At 37.6% G+C, this 18,686-nt stretch overlaps 3 protein-coding genes across 4 annotated transcripts; 2 read left to right on the forward strand and 1 right to left on the reverse strand.

Annotated features, from left to right (window-relative positions):
- The first annotated feature begins 453 nt into the window (after positions 1 to 453).
- LOC146560751 (follistatin-related protein 1-like) lies at positions 454 to 6,214 on the forward strand. The gene is made up of 11 exons (XM_085243146.1): positions 454 to 499; positions 741 to 815; positions 3,068 to 3,157; positions 3,297 to 3,426; positions 3,511 to 3,540; positions 3,633 to 3,754; positions 4,038 to 4,156; positions 4,340 to 4,452; positions 4,980 to 5,090; positions 5,189 to 5,289; positions 5,660 to 6,214. The coding sequence occupies exons 1-11, from the start codon at positions 494 to 496 to the stop codon at positions 5,681 to 5,683; spliced, it is 921 nt and encodes a 306-aa protein (XP_085099272.1). The 5' UTR covers positions 454 to 493; the 3' UTR covers positions 5,684 to 6,214.
- A 33-nt stretch (positions 6,215 to 6,247) lies between these two features.
- On the reverse strand, positions 6,248 to 10,642 carry runx2a (RUNX family transcription factor 2a). Its single transcript, XM_085296185.1, has 6 exons — positions 10,501 to 10,642; positions 8,127 to 8,317; positions 7,842 to 8,001; positions 7,140 to 7,244; positions 6,979 to 7,053; positions 6,248 to 6,756 (listed from the first exon to the last, which is right to left on the reverse strand). Exons 1-6 carry the CDS (start codon positions 10,640 to 10,642, stop codon positions 6,410 to 6,412), a joined length of 1,020 nt encoding a protein of 339 aa, XP_085152311.1. The 3' UTR covers positions 6,248 to 6,409.
- Positions 8,862 to 18,679, forward strand: supt3h (SPT3 homolog, SAGA and STAGA complex component). Of its 2 annotated transcripts, none has more exons than XM_085296183.1 (12): positions 8,862 to 8,948; positions 10,334 to 10,437; positions 13,761 to 13,845; positions 14,123 to 14,209; positions 14,368 to 14,464; positions 15,532 to 15,662; positions 15,893 to 15,968; positions 16,340 to 16,452; positions 16,532 to 16,636; positions 16,740 to 16,871; positions 17,793 to 17,882; positions 18,550 to 18,679. In XM_085296183.1, the coding sequence occupies exons 2-12, from the start codon at positions 10,346 to 10,348 to the stop codon at positions 18,589 to 18,591; spliced, it is 1,050 nt and encodes a 349-aa protein (XP_085152309.1). In that variant the 5' UTR covers positions 8,862 to 8,948; positions 10,334 to 10,345; the 3' UTR covers positions 18,592 to 18,679. The 2 variants fall into 2 exon arrangements, with proteins under 2 accessions (XP_085152309.1, XP_085152310.1); XM_085296184.1 differs by having other exon boundaries at positions 16,743 to 16,871.
- Positions 18,680 to 18,686: the final 7 nt, after the last annotated feature.

Genomic DNA, 18,686 nt, shown 5'->3' on the forward strand with positions numbered 1-18,686 from the left:
AAGTCCAGAGAAATAGTTTAATTATCTAATAATAAATAACTAAATAAAATATAATAAAGAATATAAATACATAAAAATATAATAAATATAAATAAACATTTAAAACTAGATTATATAAAACAAATCTATATTCATAAATACATATAAATATAATTTGTGAAAAAAACAGTGGCACTTTTTTTTTACTGAAATTTGTCAGCAGTGACTCTTTTTTTCCTGCATCTGTCAGTCACTGTTTAAAGTTGTCTGAACATGTTGCGTGCCTTTAACTCATCATTCCTACCACAGAAGACAAGTGGGTTTTTATGTGTTTCTGAGGCTTGGGGGGGTAGAAGGGTGGGGGTGACTCTGGACAGCTGGTCTTCTTTCTGTTCCTGCATCACTCCTCCTCCTCTTCTCCCCCTCTCTCTCTCTCCTCATACCATGCTGTCATTTTTCAGCAGAACAAAGCAGGAGTCTTCACCGATCACTGCTGGATATAAACTCATCATCTATGCAGGTACATGAGGATATTTTGGAAGTTTGGGTGTTTAGCTTTGAACAGACTCGCTATAAAGTGAAATTTGGGTACAGGCAAGTTGGTTCTTACAGGCTGATTGCAGCAATTACTGAACAAAGTATGATCAGACTCAGTCTTCACTGCTATTTTATTTTTCACAGTAGCATTACTGATTAGAGTGCCGCTTTACCTCTGTCATTGTTGGACAGCATCATGATTGTTCCACTCCTGTCCACTTCAGATGTTGACCATCTCTGTGCTCCTGCTGCAGTTCCTCCTCTTCCTTCATCTTGTGTCCTCCTCTCCCCTTTCCAAGGTAAACTCACTGCTGAAGATATGTCGTTTTGTTTTTATTTTGATAAAATGGAAATTGAGAGGTGTGCGGAATAATTATAGTGCTCTATTATGTTTAAGTACTAATGAGAATATGTTTAATATTACACTAAAAAAAGCTTTTGTTGTTACTGTTGTTGTTGCTAATACTCACTAGTTAGTAGCTGATGTTTACAGGCAGGTGTGTGCTTGCATATGTTGAGGTAATCATGATTTAGGAAAGTGTCTGCATGTGTTTTGTGCAAATGTTTTTAAGGCAACATAGAAACCCACAGAAATATAGAACAGGTCCTCAGGTGTGTCTCGCACTCCCTCCACCTGTAATTTTGGTGAAAACACACTCTGCTATGAGTAAGCTTGTTTCAAAACAAGTTTCAATGGAAACTTTTTTTAAGTTACCTTTGAAAGAAGATTAAAAACATATGGTGACACACATTAAAATTTACTTTACTTCAAAGGTTTCAACAATCATGAGATAAAAACACTTTTTGAAAAATGTGAATAGAGTAACTCCAACATGTCTTTTTAAATGTATATGTCGTACACAACAGCCAATTAATAAAAATACATCAGGATAAAAAATGAAAAAATACAATAAATCAGAAATGTTACAAAAAAGACAGAACAGAATCCAAAAGGACTTTTAAGGGAAAAATGGATTACTGCAGAATTGAAAATCTACACAATGTTCATGCAGAAGAAGCACAGGATTGTTAGAGAAGAGAATAATGAGGTTGACTAAGGGAAGGAAAGAGAAGAGAAAATATAAAAGAGAGAACGAGAGAACGAAAGAACAAATCCAGAAACTTGGTTTGCAGCCAAACAAAGTAAATAAGACATATACTCATAATTACACCGAAAACATTACTGCAGTGTGTGTGTGTGTGTGTGTGTGTGTGTGTGTGTGTGTGTGTGTTCCGTACCGTCAGCTGGTTGCTAACAGCAGGTTTTCAGTGCAGCAGGTGTCAGCTGGACAGCCACAGGCGACAGATGTACCTATTGTGTGTGTGTGTGTGTGTGTGTGTGTGTGTGTGTGTGTGTGTGTGTGTGTGTGTGTGTGTGTGTGCACCCTTCTGTGTCTTTGTGTAGAACAATCTGGGAGTGAAGACATTTCACTAAAGTGAGAACATTTCTTTAAAGTGACGAGTTTGTGCAGTCCTCTGTCATTTAAAAAACTGTCCTGAGATCAAAGTGAAGATTACTGCTGGAGCCTGAGTTAAGATGTCCTTATGGTAGAGCTTTGGGAATACATGATTTCAAAAATGTTTTTCATTTTCAGGTTTTCCATCCTGTTAATAAAGAGGAATGTCAGGAATCAGAGTGTAATTTTGTTCTTCTGTGTATTGAGTATTTATTGCTGCTTCATATAATTCACTGTCTCTTTAAGAACACTTTGAAAAGGAAATCTTGGCTTGTCATATCATAAACATGATGAACTTACTGAGAATTATCATCTGAATCTCGTCTGTTTTTCAGCTGTTTTAGTGAGTTTATGTTGCACTGATTACCTGCTGTCAGGTAATCAGTACAGGGATGGAAATAAATACAACACAAGACTCTGAATATAATAAAGAAAACAAAATATTTCACAGGTAATCATTATTATTTTTATTGTTTTTATCATTATAATCATTTTTGTTCAGCATTTCTCATTTGCCTCCAAAATGTTGGCTTTTGAATAAGTTTATTAAAATTGCCTAAAATAATATTTATATAATATTTATATAAATATTTAATAATATTACAATATATTATAACAGTGCTTTGCCCATATTTACATTGGTTATAACAACATTTTACTTATCAACTGCATCTTAATTTGGTGTTTAATATATTATTTTCTATACATTCACATTTAATTCTTTCAGTTCCTTTAATATGTAACTGGGTTTAAATGGACATTTGTTGATAAATCAGTTTTTGTCTCAGTCAGAAATGGAGGTGGTGAAATTAAATTTTAAATTATAAACAATGAAAAAGTCCTGAAGAAGACAGAATTTAAAATGAGATGCATCGCTTCGCAGCTGCTCCAATACATTTTGTCTGTGTGTGTTTGTGTGTGCGAGAGAGGGAGAAAGTCATGGTCATTCAACGTGCCATGTGGCCTTTCAGACGAAGGTCAAAGGTCACCATCTGGAATGTGGAGCACACCCATCCCAAATTATTCCTCCACTCTTCCCAATTCTCTTCACTGTGATGACAATGTCTTTGTCCCTGCGTGTTCTTCTGTGTTAGGATGAGTCGGTGTGTGCCAGGACTTTCTGCGGTGCAGGTAGAGAGTGTGTATCGACTGACCGAGGAGAACCAGTCTGTCGCTGTTTACAGGTAAAGGTACTGATAACTAGCAAACATGTGTACTTGTAAATGTGTACGTCTGTATTAGTTTAGGGAAAGGCTGCAGGTAATATTTCTGCAGCTACCATTTTTTGGTAATCTTCTATTGACGAGCCTGTTTCCTTTGCAGCAGTGTGACATGTCAGAGCACTGGGTGTGTGGCAGCAACGGAAAATCCTACAGGAATCACTGTGAACTGCACAGAGACGCCTGCATCACCCAGACCAAGATACACGTGGAGCACAGAGGACACTGTCTGGGTCAGTTTCCACAAACACAAACTCTTTAAGCTTTGAGTGAAGCTTGTGCAGTCATGAAGGATTTGTGTGTGTTTCTATTTGCAGAGAAACCAACAAAGGCCAATGTGAGCCCCAGTAAGTCACGAAATATTTCACATTTTTACACAATTCAGCAAATTTGAGTGGCTGTCTAAAGCCGGTCTCTTTTTCATGCTTCACGCTTGCAGTCGTGTGTTTCCTATCTGATCGTGACTGGATGAGAGAGAGAGTGATCCAGTGGATTCAGAAAGAAGCTGAAGATCTGGCCTCAAACACATCAGCCGGTGACATCCTTCAGACATATTTTCAGGTGTGAATACTTCATACACTGTATAATAATTACAAATGTATCTGTTAGTCACTTGTAGGAAGAAATGATACATTTTAGCTTATTATCTTGCATAGCTTCAGCCTTATGATATACCATTATTGTAACCATTTATTAACTTACATGGATTCTGACACTGACTGCTTGCATAGTCATTCTTAATATATTCACTTCCTAGTTAGAGAAGGAGTAATATATGAGAATATCTGTGAATAAGAGGTAAAAGATTTTGAATGCAGTTGTTGATGGTGTTTTTGTGTCACAGGCGTATGATGATGGGGATTCACAGCTTGATTCGAATGAATTTCTGCGATTCCTGAAGCACAATGAGACGGCACTCAACATCACATACTCAGACACTCTGCAGACTAACCTGCTGCTGAGGTATTCGTTTTTTCATCGCTGAGAGTTTGTTCTTCTAATTGTTTCGCGTTTTGTTTTGTTTTGTTGTTTTGTTTGTATATTGCAGCACACATTTTGCACATCATTTTAGAAATTAAATGGCTGTTAAAACTCCATATCCAGACTTCTCCAGTCATTTGTCTCTTACTTCTTTCTTTTTCTTAGATCTCTGTGTGTCGATGCTTTGATAGAGCTGTCGGATGAAAATGCTGACTGGAAGCTGAGTTTGACTGAGTTTATCAACTGTCTTACGCCCACCTACCACCCAACTGAGAGAAGTAAACATGCATACACACAAGCAGCAAAATAAGAGTATGAAACTGAACAAACACTTTTTGTGTTTGTGTGATTGACATTTTTACAAGATTTCTATTTGCTTTTCTCCATTGTATTCAGCTTTGGATTTATCCTAACACTGTTTATCATTTGAAGACTATTATTTACTGCACTTTACAATCAAGAACAAAGAGTTTACTACTTGGGGATGTATGTATAAACAAACAAAAAAGGAACATATAATTACACAAACACATACTTAGTGGCAAAGTATGTTTAACTCAATGTATGATCTACATCAGGAGTGTCGAACACAAGACTCACGGGCTAGATCAGCCAAGCAAAGTTTTGGATAATGTGAAGAAGAGCACATATTTTGGACTATTTCAATGTATTTTCACACATTTTACAGCATCTGTTCCTTTTACAAGAATTTTTATTAAAAACTGAAAACTGAAACTTTTTATATTTTTAAGGACAAGAAAGTTAGCTGTTCTTGTGTTTATTACATTGTGTTTTATGTGTGTAGAGTGTGCTCTGGAAGACGAGGTCTTTGAGGATGGAGCTGAAACTCAGATGGAGTGCAACAAGTGTGTGTGCGCCTGTGGAAACTGGGTGTGCACCACTCTGACCTGCAATGGTGCGAGTTCACTTAAAAACAGTAGTCGTATTGTATGACTGCTGCATTTGTTCTGTTTCTGCCCGCTGCTGTGTTTATCTTTGCAACATGTGTTTCAGGAGAGCATCAGGCTGATGAAGATACTGATGAAGGAGGAGAAGATGAAGAAATGACCGAAGAAGAGTGGAGCAGGAGGGTGGCTGAACTCAATGCTTTACAGGTCGACAGTCTCTCCTGAAACAATATTATTAACCTTTAAATTGTTATTCACAGAGACGTTTAATCTCAACATAAAAGTTACTCAAATTTAGACCAGAGTGGCAAAAATACATTTATTTCTTCTGAATAAATAAATGCATTAAACTGCAGAGTAAGGGAGTTTAACAGAAAGGCACAACCAGAAAGAGTTCCACTTCCAGGTTTTCAATAATTTTTGATTCAATATTTTTTATTAATTAAAACTATTCACTTAAATAAGTCATTTAAATGTACAACTACAAAATTCTTCTGTAGCAATGTGATGCACACATGATTGGTATAAGTTTAAACACTACCTACAGGTCAATGAACGTCTCTTTTACCTGTTTCAGGCATCTGTCACCATGCAGAACTGAGGTCGCAACAGCCAGTTATCAACTGAGTGGCCTTCCGCTCCAAACATGAGGAACAGGTTTAGTTTAAATAGCTGTTGTTATTATTCTTATAAATGATTCAACACATTTTATTTGTGTGAACTGTTAAATCACTTCTAAACATTATTCTACCTCTTATTTTACTTCCTGAATTTAATGCACTGAAGTTGGTTGCTAATTCACAACCAGTTTTTAAAAAATGTTTTTAATTTGTTATTGATTGCTTTATACTTTTAAAGAATGGAATTATATTTTCTGGCTTTTGAAGAACACATGAGCACGTTTTTGTTTTTTTCAATTTTTGATTGATAACTCTGTCTAAACTTTGATTTCCCTCTGTATTAATGAACAAGTATTTATGACATCTAATTTCTTATGATCAGTGAAACAAACAAACAGCCCCCAATGCTGTTTGTTTTCTTGAGGTTTGTAATGAGATACTACTTAAACTGTTTTGATAGTGAAAGCTATTTTTGTATCATTTTTTATCTAATAAAAATGAGCGTGAGAAGCAACTATCGAATTCTTTTTTTTATTATTCATTGTTCAACACAATATATACAAATGTTGTTTTAATAAATAACAGTTTACAAAATATCAAGAATGTAGGTTTAAGGATTTATTCTGAGAAAAAAAGAAAGAAAAAAGATAGAAAAACATTAAAATGGGTTAAATGCTTACATTATGCTAAAATAATAAATCCAATCATCAATAAGGTCTCCAAACAGGCTCCTCCCCTCTCATGGAAAGACATGCCCCTTCAATGTAATTGGTCAGTGCTGTGACAACATTGCGGTCCTCCCCTGTGGTTTGGAATGGTTGGTTGGGCCCGTAGTGGAAGCTGCCGGCCTGGAATGGACCACTGTGGCTGAGCGGAGCGGGGGGAGGAGGAGGAGAAGACAGATAGGAACTGTATGGAGGAGGTTGGGTAGAGTAAGGGAGAGCAGGCAGGTGGTGCATTCTGGGAGTAGGAGCGAATGAAGATGCCAAAGAGGTCATTGGGCCCAGAAAGGACTCATTCATCCACAGAGAGGTGGAAGGAAAGGATCTGCATTCTGAAGCGAGACAAGAAGCATCAACATCAGTGTTTCTCCAGAACTCGTTGTCTTCTTTTGTTGTTTGCTCAGCTGTCATGTGACATGAGCATGACCACGCCCCACTACTGTTTCATAAGAGAAAGTTTTCTTTCTAAAAACTAAAATTACAAATGAACAACATAGTTTTTAATTTTCAGTGGCCTTGCTGTGTCATTCTTGCTGTGACATTTTATGTCTTACCTGATGAAGCTGTGCTGCTACTGATGCTGCTGGTGGGCCTAAAAACTCCAGCCTTCATCTCCTTCTGCCTCTGACCTGAGATCAGAAGAAATAATGTTAAAACCTGCCTGGATCACCTCAGAATTGATCCAATCATACTGTTTTCACTCGTATTTACTAACGTCTGGGCAGCCGTGGTCCGTCCACGGTAATCTTGATGGCCCTGTGTAGGGTGGCGATCTGAGGAGGTGATGTCAGCACGTTTATCGTCAAGGTGAAGCTCTTACCTTTAAAACGATAATAAAACATATGTACACATGAAACTAGTTGAGTATACTTTATATACATTTGCCTACTTTGTTTTTATTTACTTAACTGAATCAAATTTTTTTGTCTTATTCACTGTTTTGCTTTGACTGCTCAAAACTTTTCACTTGTTAATGTACTTTATCCAGCGTTATTTCTATTATATTTAAATTTATTTTTAACACTCTTAATTGTATTTAGTGTGTTCTTTATTTCTTTTAAATCTTATGGCTTTTTAATTTATTTAAATGTGCTCATGATTACACATGATTTGCTTTCTTTTACTCAGTTTTGCTCTGATGTTATTGATTAAGAAACTAATTAATTAACTAGAGTTAATTAATTCTGGCTCCATAGCTTGATTATTGATCTAACTTTACAGGTATTCAAATATTTAAAAGAAACATATAACAACAACTAAATGTTTTAACTGTGTGATTGCAGGGCACTGCAATTGCAAATAGTGTAAGCAGTGTAGACAGAGGTGGTAAAGATGGCAGGCTGCAGTCTTTCCTCTTGTTTATTGACAAACAAGTATGAATAACTTGTAACAGTGCTGCATGTATCTGTTTGTATACCTCTGCCGCTGCGGCCGATGAAGCGGAGGTCGTTGAAGTGGGCACAGCCTTGCTTCATGGTGGCTGTGGCATTACGTAGCTCGGCGCTAACATTTTCATCATTGCCAGCCATCACTGTCACAACCACGCCATCAGGCACATCGTTCCCCAGGGCAACAACCTGAGAAATGAAAAAACATTGTAACAGGTCTTTTATCTTTGTGAACAGAGGATTTTTACTCTTTCAGTATGAATAAACTGTATTTTGGTTTAAAAAGACCACCAGTGTATATGTAGATTACTCACAGTAAAGGCTCTTGGTAGTGTCTTATTACACCTCCAGTGCTGAGGCAGGCTGCTGCAGAGGAAATTTGGGCTGTCGGTCGGGACCAGTCCTCTGGGTGGAGCTGTACTGCACTGGTGGAGACACCTCAGCTCCTGTTCATCCAGTTGACGAGTGCTGGCTGATGGTGACAGGCGGCACTTCACCACAGGATCTTAACGATAGGAATAAAGAAGTCCATTTTTATCCCATTTTGTCTTTCATTTTTTGTTCTTTTCTCTGAGATTACATGCATTTTAGACTTGAATATATTTTTATTTCCTGAAGTCAGTCTTAGATTCAGACTTTATTAAGAGTCATATTAGATGGCAATTTAAATAAAGGGTTAGCTATTGTAGCTACTGCCTCAATCTAAAGCACTCCAACACCAGTTATATTTGTATACATAAATGTGTATTGTAAAATCATTACTAATTATATACATTTATTTACTTTTTAATTTTGGACCGTTTGGTCCTCCATACAAGTGAGATTGCCGCAGGAGAGCGCTCAAAGATATACAGCATATTTTGTTAAAGCTGTGTCGCTATGGTGGATATGTTAAAATTCTGAGTACTGATTAGAGTATAAACACTTCCCCCTTAAGCTGTGTATCTTCTTCAACTGTAATCTCAGCTGCTAACCTTGTATTTAACAGCTCATAGCTGGAGTGTAGCGCCTTTCGACCAGGACATGTAGAAAACTACAACTACCACACCCTCGCGGTCCCTTGCGTCATCAAATCGCGCCGAAAACAGAAGAAAACCAGAACATTAACAGTAATAGCGTCTCTCTGACAGACTCTGGTGAGAGTTTTTACTTGTTTTATGCTTTTCTATGTGTCTTTGGTTCTCCTCTTCGCCTCCCCTCCTCTTTCCCTCCTTTGTTTCTTTTCTGCATTGTGTTTCAGCCGCCGCAGTGTTTGAATATGAGGGAACTGCGCTGTATTATTATTCATATTTTACTGCCGGAGGGGAAGTTACTGCGGTCACACCACCTGTCCAACTGTAGGAGTGTGTATGTGTGTTTTTATATTTATGTATGTGTGTGAACGTGTGTTAGGACGTTGTGTTTATTCTCCCGAGCTCTGTTCTGCTATTTTGTTGTTTTAGGCTCTTGGCGCGGCTTCTGTTGTGCTCTGATTTGTTTAGATGAAGTGATCCCAAAATACTAAAACCACATGAAAGTGAACTACAAGTGCAGCATTGTGATTTATTTCATTTGAAACACACACACACACACACACACACACACACACACACACACTGTATAAAGAAGACACACATACACATCTGTCAAAGTAGAGACTAAGTGCAACAAAGCCGTAACATGAACCAGCAGGTTCCTTCACATAGATAAAAACATGATGCAGGAGGATCAATCTCAGATGCAGCAACGATCAGGATAAAAAAAGAAGCTAAAAAAGCTGCAGTATTTCTAATTGGAGCTGCTTTAGCTGTTCTATACTGAGGGTACCTGAGTTTCTGTCTCTATTCAGACAGTGAAAAGGACGGCACATAACATCCACATGCGTGAATGAAGTTATGGTCGTTGCCACTAAACTTGAAGATGAAACTTTTCAGAAGTTTCAAGCAGATGAGATGAATGTTACTTTGTTCAGCTTGGGACTTTATTGGCATTAACTTGGCCGGCATTAACAGACAGAGTGTTTGGAGCTGCATGAATGTTAGCATGCCTGTGGATACACCAGAACACTAGCTTACAGAATGACTTTTCAGTCTGCAGTAATGACCCAAAGCAGGCTTTCAGAATTAACCGAGATTCCTTATTTCATTCCTTATTAAGGAGGGGGGAAAAGAAGAAAACTATAACACGCTCTGATTTTAGTAGAATATTCAACACTGCTATCAGAAATCATTCAGGAGGCTGAGAGGCGAAACTGCTTTTAAATCCTAAAGAGGTCCAGCTGCCTTTTATGATGACATTGATGACTGAGAACCTACACAGACATTTATATTGGGGGTGTTCTCTTCTTGTACAGTCAATAGATGATATAAGAAGATATAGTATATTTTGACTATATATAGTCAAAGTATACCTTATAGTCAATAAAGTATATTTAAAGAGAGAACAAAAGTTAAAATATTGTTAGATCTTTTCTTCACTCAAAAGATTGTAAATTAATTTTGCTCTCTAGTTTAATGTGGTTCTGTCTTGGTTTTCTCATCAGGTGGGTGTGGTTATGAGCAGTCCCATGGCTGGCTCCGCCCCCTCCAGCTCTAAAGACCGTCCAGCTTCCAGGATCAATTTTATCCCAGAGCTACAGAGCATGATGTAAGACACACACACACGCACACACACACACACACGCAAACAAACAAAGAGAAGGAGTCTCACCCCAGTACAGCATTGGGCTGGGGCTGCTGAACAGACTGTTTGAAGCCATGGAAACCTGTTTTTTAAAGGAGAGAGCCACAATATTAGCATTGTGGTTAATGACACTTTGCAAATCCAAAACAGATGCCTGAAAACAGCACATAGCCCTTCATTTCAATATTTTATATAACACATTTGTACAAAGAGTTCAGAAGAATTTCAAGAAATTAATTTTTTTAATTGCTAAAGTATAACTTTAAGTAACATTTGGTTTTATGTCAAGCAAAACAAACGAAAAACAAAAACATAAAAGTATGAAATTAAATGGCTCATATCCAGAGACATGAGCCACGAGTGATAATCAGTTCAGACTTGAAGTCTCTAGACATTTAGTTAACCTTTACATTCACAACCAGTCAATATGACTGATGGAAAAAAGTACTGCTCTGCACAAAAGAAAAAAAAAAAGAAATCTAATTAACATTCCTACAAATTCACAGTAAGTGACAGTAGGTCAGTATATACAGAATGTAATGTTTTATCAGTTTTTATTAGCAACTCTTTCATTATTAGTTTATTTTTAGGTTAAAATAATCACATTTTCTTGTATTAAGTGACAAGAAACTCCATATATTTAGATTTTGGACCTTTTAGTTAGAAAAGAAGAAATAATCAGGAAGGTTCAGCATTAATAAATAATCGGCATTTTTCACCATTTTCTGAAATCATCCTGTCGAGGAAATAATTAGTGGATAAATCAGTGAAAGTGGAAAAAGATCTTTAAAAATAAAAATGTAGTTAAAAACAACTGTTAAAAGCAACTGTTAGTTAAAACTGTTAGTTAAAGTTAAAGTTAAAAACAACTGGACAACTCCGGTACCATAACAAATTACTTTTTGACTTAGTTTCTAATATGAAGTCACTTTTTCTGCTTAGGTTTTTTAGAAGTACTACACGTAAAACTGTCATATTTAAATTCTTACTGAAGGATTTTTTTTCTAAAGAAGCCACATGCCTGCTGCAGCCTCCTTTGTGTTGTGTGTCTTTTGCTGTACTCACCTTGTGTGGGCTGCAGAGAGGTGATGCTGGTGGTCAGAGAGGCTAAAACCAGACTAAACCCCAAAACCTAAAATCAACCTAAAGTCTGAAGCCAACCTCCGAACCTGAGGCCAACCTGCCCACAACCCCAAACCAAAACCTCTCTCACCTGTATGACAGAGCAACAAACAACCAATCAGGGAGCAGGTTAAAGGGCCGGGGGGCAGAGATTAAGCAAGGGGAATGGTGGGGGTGGCGATCAGGTGTTTGTATTTCATAGAGAAATAAAAGGAGAGAGTGGGAAAGAGAAGAAATGAGAGAAGGAAAGCGCTCCAGGATGTGGGTTTACGTTAGTCTGCCATCATGGAAGTGGCTTTCTGGATGCAAATTGAGGTTTTGACCAAATTGTGGTCAAGGTGTATGTGTGGCCTGTTGACCTTAGAGTGTGTGTGTGTGTGTGTGTGTGTGTGTGTGTGTGTGTGTGTGTGTGTGTGTGTGTGTGTGTGTGTATGTAAGAGAGAAACAGAGACATACACGGACACATTTACTAGCTGCATGTTTATTTGGAAAGTAACCAAAACTTCAGCTCTGCCTTGTTTTTAGACAATAAATCATGTTTTTGTTTAGTTTAGTAACAGTTAATAGTTAAAAATTTTAAAACTTTAATACCGTACAGATTAAGAACTGCTTTTCATCTTATGAAGATTCCTTTACTTATGTAAAATGTTTATAAACAAGCAGTCACACCAGATTTTTAACAAATCTGAGCTGAACTGAATCTCACTACCAACTTAAAGTATCTGCTAATTTTTCTCCTGCTATGTTTCAGTTAGTACCAAAACAAGTTTTAATATCCAGCTACATTTAATTTGGATGCAATTAAAGGTATTTAAAGTAATGTGTGAGACGCATCCTTTAAAGGACTAAAGTCATCTGAGACAGCGCGTTTTACAGTACCTGTAAAAAAGTAAGTACGCCCCACTTTTAGCAGCAATAACTTGATTTAATTGATTTCTGTATGACTTCCTCCGTCTGTCATATTCTTCACAGCATTTCACTTGAGTTGAGGTCTGATCCATTACAGCAGTTTGATTCTCGTCTCTTTCAGCCATTGTGCTGTAGTTTTGCTGCTGTGCTTGGAATCATTGTCCTGTTGCATGACCCAGTTTCAGTCGGGTTTTAGCCATCTGACATGACCTTACACTTAACCCCAGAATACTTTGAAATAGTTCACAGTCAACTCAATGGCTGCAAGGTGCCCAGGTACCCCCGTACTTGATTTGTTTGGCTTTCTCCAAACGTGGTGCTGTGCGTCATTGCCAAACATCTTCACTTTGGTCTTGTCTGTCCAAACGGGATTGTTCCAGTCTTGTGGTTTGACTGCCATGTTCTCTTTTTTGAGAAGGGGCTTTCTCCTGGTAACCCTTCCAAACAAGCCAGTCTGTTTCTAATTATTTGCAAGTGTTAGTGGTTTATGGTGAGAATAAAAATGAAGGTAATGTCCTGTAATGACAGTGTTGAATGTGAGCATCTTTGTATGCCTCTTTAAATTACTAATAAAATATCTCACCATTCACAGGTATTAGCTGTTGTATAGTTAGTAATGATGTGTTATTCATAATTTATTTATTTTGGGTAAATTTCTGTGTTTTTATAAGGCATTTCTTTCTTGTTTGGTAAATAAAGTACTTTGCTTCTTGTCCAACTGGAAGAGGCTTCAGCCTCCCTGAAACCTTTGGTGAATAAATGGTTTTTAAAAAGGGATGGATGATAGAATAAATATAACTGCTGTAAAACTATTCTTATAGCTGTTATAATGTACAAAATATATACTTAGAATATATAAGTATGTTTCTCTGCAGGAAATCCACTCTTTAAAAAAATCCATACCATATATTTAGCTTTTTTGTTACTTATTATGATTAATTATGTAATATATTTACCTTTTAAATAACAGTGTATAAATACAGTAATTTTAATTTTGTGAAGGTGGTAAGAGGCAGGCTTCATTAATGGAAAATGATAGAAGTAACCCGTTAGAAGTGATCTTTCAGAGCAGCAGTTTAAAATGAGTGCTGTTAGCACAACCGGCGCTATGTTTAAGAAACGTTAATGAGTTATGACTTTAGACTTTAACAATTAGCAGCTCTTTAGCACGTGGCAGTGTAATTAGATTCGACTGACGCACTGGAAGCTCTGCAAGGCTCTGCACAACTATGATTATAGTTGTGTTTGATTTTCAGGTTTGCTCTGGGAGACGCTCGCAGGCCTTTGCAAGAGACTGCAGCGCTGGTGGAGGATATTGTACACACACAACTCATTACTATGGTAACATACAACATAACAAATATAACGCTGTAACAGTTATCTGTTCAAACTTCAAGATCAAAGCCTAAACCACCTGAAGAGGTAATTACAGGCTGAACAATAGTAAAGCACATCAGACAAATAAAACCCTTACATGTATAACTGATGTGGCTGTAAAAATCCACGATTCTGTCTCATTTCGGAGCCTCTGAATAGCAAAAAAACCTAAATGTAATTATATTAAAGCATAAGTGCAATTCATTTCTGACTTTACTGAAGTAATTGGTTTATTTCTCAGCTGCATCAGGCCTGCGAGGGAGCGGCTCTGCGTGGCTCGAGGGTTATTTCACCTGAGGACATTTTATTCCTGATGAGGCGAGACAAGGTACAAAATGCACACGTGAACAAAAAAAACCCATTAAATATTCAAAACTGTATGTCCATGAATCTTTTCTTCCTTTATTGTTTTTTAAGGTTTGAAATAACTAATTCCTCTCCCCTTTTTCTGTTCTTTATCTTCATGCCTCAAAATCTACTGACCAGAGGAAGTTGGCGAGATTATTAAAATATCTCCAGTTTAGAGATTATAAATCCAAAATACTCAAGACTCTTGAGGATGAAGACACACAGGCAGAATCAGGTATACACAGAGCCTCACACACACACAGTGACCTTTTAAATGTTATTATAAAACCCCTGTGACCCTGTTTTGGAGTGGAAATCAATGCGTGGGCTCAAGAGCACTTCTGAGTCATTCAGCTTGTTGTTGCATCCACAAATAGAATTTAAAACTCTTGAAAAGAGCATTTAAATAGTTTAAATAAGAAAAAACTTGTTTGTTTTTTTTCCTTGGCTCACACTTCTTTCACATGGACTGATGCAGAATTGTGCTGTGGCCTGATTGGTTAAAATTTAAAGCTCATTATGAATGTGGTCGCTCTCCTCTTACACAGGCTGAGTGATATATGTGATGGTTTGGCTTCACATCTGTAATGGCACCATTGATGCTTAACATTTGCTACTACTAACATTTGCAAGGCGATGTCAAATCGTATCAGCATTGCACTATAGTTAAAAAGTCCGGGTGTTAAGCTTGTGTACACTTGTGTCACATTATGGAACAAAAAAAAAAAGCCAATTTTAAGTTGAAGAACTTCAATTATGTGTCAGACATAAGGGTCTCGTCAGCTCCCAAACGTTTCTGTTTAAAAAAGTGATGCAACACACTGGAAAACATGGTCTTGTCCCGTCTTGTTGGCTTAAATGGTAAATGGTCTGTATTTGTATAGCGCTTTTACTAGTCCCTAAGGACCCCAAAGCGCTTTACACAACCAGTCATCCACCCATTCACACACACATTCACACACTGGTGATGGCAAGCTACATTGTAGCCACAGCCGCCCTGGGGCACACTGACAGAGGCGAAATTTAACATTATCATATTGCACATTGCACAATACAAAATTCACCTTAGTTCCCACATTTGATATGTTGTTTTTGCAATACCTTAAATTACATATAGGTTTTAAATAATTTGCAGATCTTTAAAAATATATATTTTTACAGCATCCAAACGTTTTCAGAAACCACTGTACAAAAAAAAGCTTCAAATGCTACAGTCAAAACCCAAGTGAATACTGAGCTCTGGTTTTCATCTTAAGTGTTTCTTTCTTTTTTTGTCTTTTGTGAACAAATGGGGTGCTGTAGGTCCTGCTGGTGCTAACCAGCGGAGGCAGCGACTGGCCCAGGACTTCCTGGTGTGGATGGATCAGACCGGTGAACTCCTGTCATTAGCAGAACGTCAGGAAATAGACCCCATCAAACAGGAGAGGATGGAGGTCAGAGCCCATCGATGTCTGCATGAAAATGATTGATTAGTAGGGCTGTTTTGAAAGTAAATGACACATATATGAACTTATAGATTTAAAACGCCTTGACGCATGCTCAATCATCCGGATAAAGATTTCCCAAAAAGTTGATTCTGCTCATCTGGATGTTTTCAGTGGGAGAAACTTTTTGGGATTATAGATTTAACTTTAAGTGTTTTTATGTGTATTTGAATCTTCAGCGTTTGGAGCGTCAGACTCGGAATATGGACCCGGCTCAGTACGCCGAGTTCTGTGAGAGTCGACAGCTCAGCTTTGGTAAGATTTTAAACGGCCCACTTAGTATCTGTCTCAGGAAGTTGATTCTGTCATAGGTACAAAAGGAGTAAAGGATTACATTTTATTGCTAATGTTTGCTTTCATGTCGGTTTGATGTTGCGTATATTTTTTTAATGCGGACTCTACCTGTGCTCTAAATCATGGTTTATGGGCATCTTATAAATAAGCAAATAAAGCTGTGGACTGTGTTTTTATCCTGTTAGTTCACCAATTGAATAATCAGCTGATTATTTCACTTCTAAATTTAAAAACGTAAGGTACGTACGGTAAAAACCTGATTCAGGATCAGTTTCAGCATTTTAAGCCCGTCTGACCTCTTGTCGTGTGTGCTTACTTGTGCTCACTCCAAGCTAAGAAAGCTTCAAAGTTTCGGGACTGGCTCGACTGCAGCAGCCTGGAGCTGAAACCCAACAGCATGGCCATGGAGATCCTGTCATACCTCGCTTATGAGACTGTTGCCCAGGTAACTAACTCATTACTTCACATATGTGCGTGTAATTTAAAAGCTTTCCCCTGTTTTAAAATGCTTTTCCTTCATTCAGATCGTGGATTTGTCGCTCTTGGTGAAGCAGGAAATGACAGCAAAGACTAATCCAGTCAGTCATGTGATCTCTGCCAGCTACATCCACTACAACACACATGCTGAGGTGCATACACACACTTCATCACACATTGAGACCTATCAATCGCTAAAGCTACCGTCATAATATTACTGAGTAAATATCATCTGTCTTTCGTCTTCCTCCCCAGCAGGTGAAGAAGGATCCAGACTCACCTGAAGCCACCCCTCCCTCCACCCCAGGGTCCTCACACTCGTCAAAGCCCGTCCTACAAGGTAACGGCAGTGTGGATGGCAGGGCGAGGCAGAGGAAACGTAAAAAGGTGAGTCCCAGCTGCAGTTTCCTATGAGTTTAATGTCTGTGTGTATCATGAAGGCACAGGAGAAATTACAAAGGCAGTTTAATTATGGCGGCAGGTTTCAGCAAAGGCGTTTGTCTGCCTCTGGATAGGTTTTGTCAACAGAATGGAATCACAACCTTACATGAGATCTATATAAAGTGTGCTTAACAAAAGATCGTCATCGACACGACCGTGGAATAAAGGATGCCGCAGAGTAGGGGGATTAAGGGGCTTTTGGCTGCACAAATACACCCTGTAAAACATCCTTTTTAACTTGTAAATTATTATTAAGTATCTGGTGCATAAATGTTTGTTTTGTATGATGAATGTTGTCAGAGAAGTCACTGCAGGTATGATTCCAAACCAGTGGTTTTCATTTTAAATGAAACGCACTGAGATTCAGTATAACTCTAGAGATCAAAACACATGTTAATAGTCCTGAATCTAAGCAGGAGTGTCTGGGTTAAATGGGTCTAAAGTTTGGACCCCAGGTACAACTAAAGTAGCCAATAATTGTTGTGATTTATTGTACATTTATTTGCTTGATCATATTTTTAGAAGGACTTATGATAAATAATGAATAAATGCTCTGACAATAACAAACATTTTGCTGTATTAATCTCTTGATTGTACTAATTTTTGACGAGTCAGACTTTAATGTGTCTTTTTAGGAGAAAGTCTTCTGTGCAGATGTAGAGTATGAACTCCTCTGTTAATTTTCTTAATGTACATAATAACTGATGTTATTGCTAATTGCTAAATGTAAGTCTCTGAACACACAAGACAAGGTGACCATTTTCAGCTCATGGAAAACTCCACGTTCCTAAAGGAAACATCCAAAACATTCCATTGCGTCCTCTGTTGTATTTGTGTTAATACTTATTACTCATGATTGTGCTTCAGAGCTGTCCGGCTACAGTGGAGCCTCCCAGCGGAGCGATCCAGCCCTGTCACATCCGAGAGGCTATTAGAAGATACAACTACAGACACACAGTATGTACACAATGAGAAACTTACACAACTTTTCCACAGCTGATTATTTTCTTTTTTTTTTTTTTAAATTCATGGGTTAAAAGTCGTATAACTAATGCATAAAATACTCTTAATTTAAAGTGTTGGTTTAGATGTTTTACTTTTTCTGTACATGTCTTAACCTGTAAGATTAAAGTTAGTGATTGCTGAATCAATAACTTTAATTTGTCCTTCATGCTCACCGATCCAGATCGGAGTCAAAACGAGCATTCCTTGCTTTTTGTGAAATAGGATTCAAAGTTCAGTTGAATGCAAATGTGACATTTAAAAAAAGTTAACAAAGGTAGGATTTTCCCACAGCCGTCGTTTTTTTGTGCACAAATGTGGGTTGTGGGGAGGTATTTTTATATTATTTTAAACAAACCATTAGGTCTTTTTTGGTACTGAGTAACTAGTCATGTTTGTGATTTTGGTTGTCACAAGAAAGCGTCTGTGAATCGCTGTTTTGTTGCAGGAAAAGAACAATTACTCTGCTACCAAACCAGTTATTACCAGACCCCCCCAGAAAAAAAAAAAGTTATTTGAAGCAAATCTCTCTGTACCTTGTGTCAGAAATACACTCTGGACAGGAATTTAAATGTGTTTTTTCCTACTGAACAACATGCCGTCCATCTTCTCTCTCTGGCAGAGTGCCTATTCCAGGAGTGGGATGACCTTCCTCACCTGCTGAGGACGCATCAATTATTTTAGGCACATTCTTGGATTTTGTTCTATACATTTTTTTTTCAATTTCTATTGTAATAAAAACTTTTCAGTAAGCCGGTG

The sequence above is a fragment of the Mchenga conophoros genome, linkage group LG13 (genome assembly GCF_057382185.1).
Source record: "Mchenga conophoros isolate Kocher_MC1m ecotype Shallow Benthic linkage group LG13, M_conophoros_male_GT1.1, whole genome shotgun sequence".
NCBI classification, from domain to species: domain Eukaryota; kingdom Metazoa; phylum Chordata; class Actinopteri; order Cichliformes; family Cichlidae; genus Mchenga; species Mchenga conophoros.

Coding starts and splice junctions, on each gene's coding strand:
- supt3h (XM_085296183.1), top strand. CDS start 10,346: ATGAGCAGTCCCATGGCTGGCTCCGCCCCCTCCAGCTCTAAAGACCGT. Junction 16,637..16,739: donor ACTACAACACACATGCTGAG/GTGCATACACAC, acceptor CTTCCTCCCCAG/CAGGTGAAGAAGGATCCAGA. Junction 16,872..17,792: donor GGCAGAGGAAACGTAAAAAG/GTGAGTCCCAGC, acceptor ATTGTGCTTCAG/AGCTGTCCGGCTACAGTGGA.
- runx2a (XM_085296185.1), bottom strand. CDS start 10,642: ATGTGCTGTTTTCAGGCATCTGTTTTGGATTTGCAAAGTGTCATTAAC. Junction 7,245..7,841: donor CATCGGCCGCAGCGGCAGAG/GTATACAAACAG, acceptor ATCGTTTTAAAG/GTAAGAGCTTCACCTTGACG. Junction 6,757..6,978: donor TAGCAGCACAGCTTCATCAG/GTAAGACATAAA, acceptor GTCTCGCTTCAG/AATGCAGATCCTTTCCTTCC.
- LOC146560751 (XM_085243146.1), top strand. Junction 816..3,067: donor CCTCCTCTCCCCTTTCCAAG/GTAAACTCACTG, acceptor CTTCTGTGTTAG/GATGAGTCGGTGTGTGCCAG. Junction 3,755..4,037: donor TCCTTCAGACATATTTTCAG/GTGTGAATACTT, acceptor TTTGTGTCACAG/GCGTATGATGATGGGGATTC.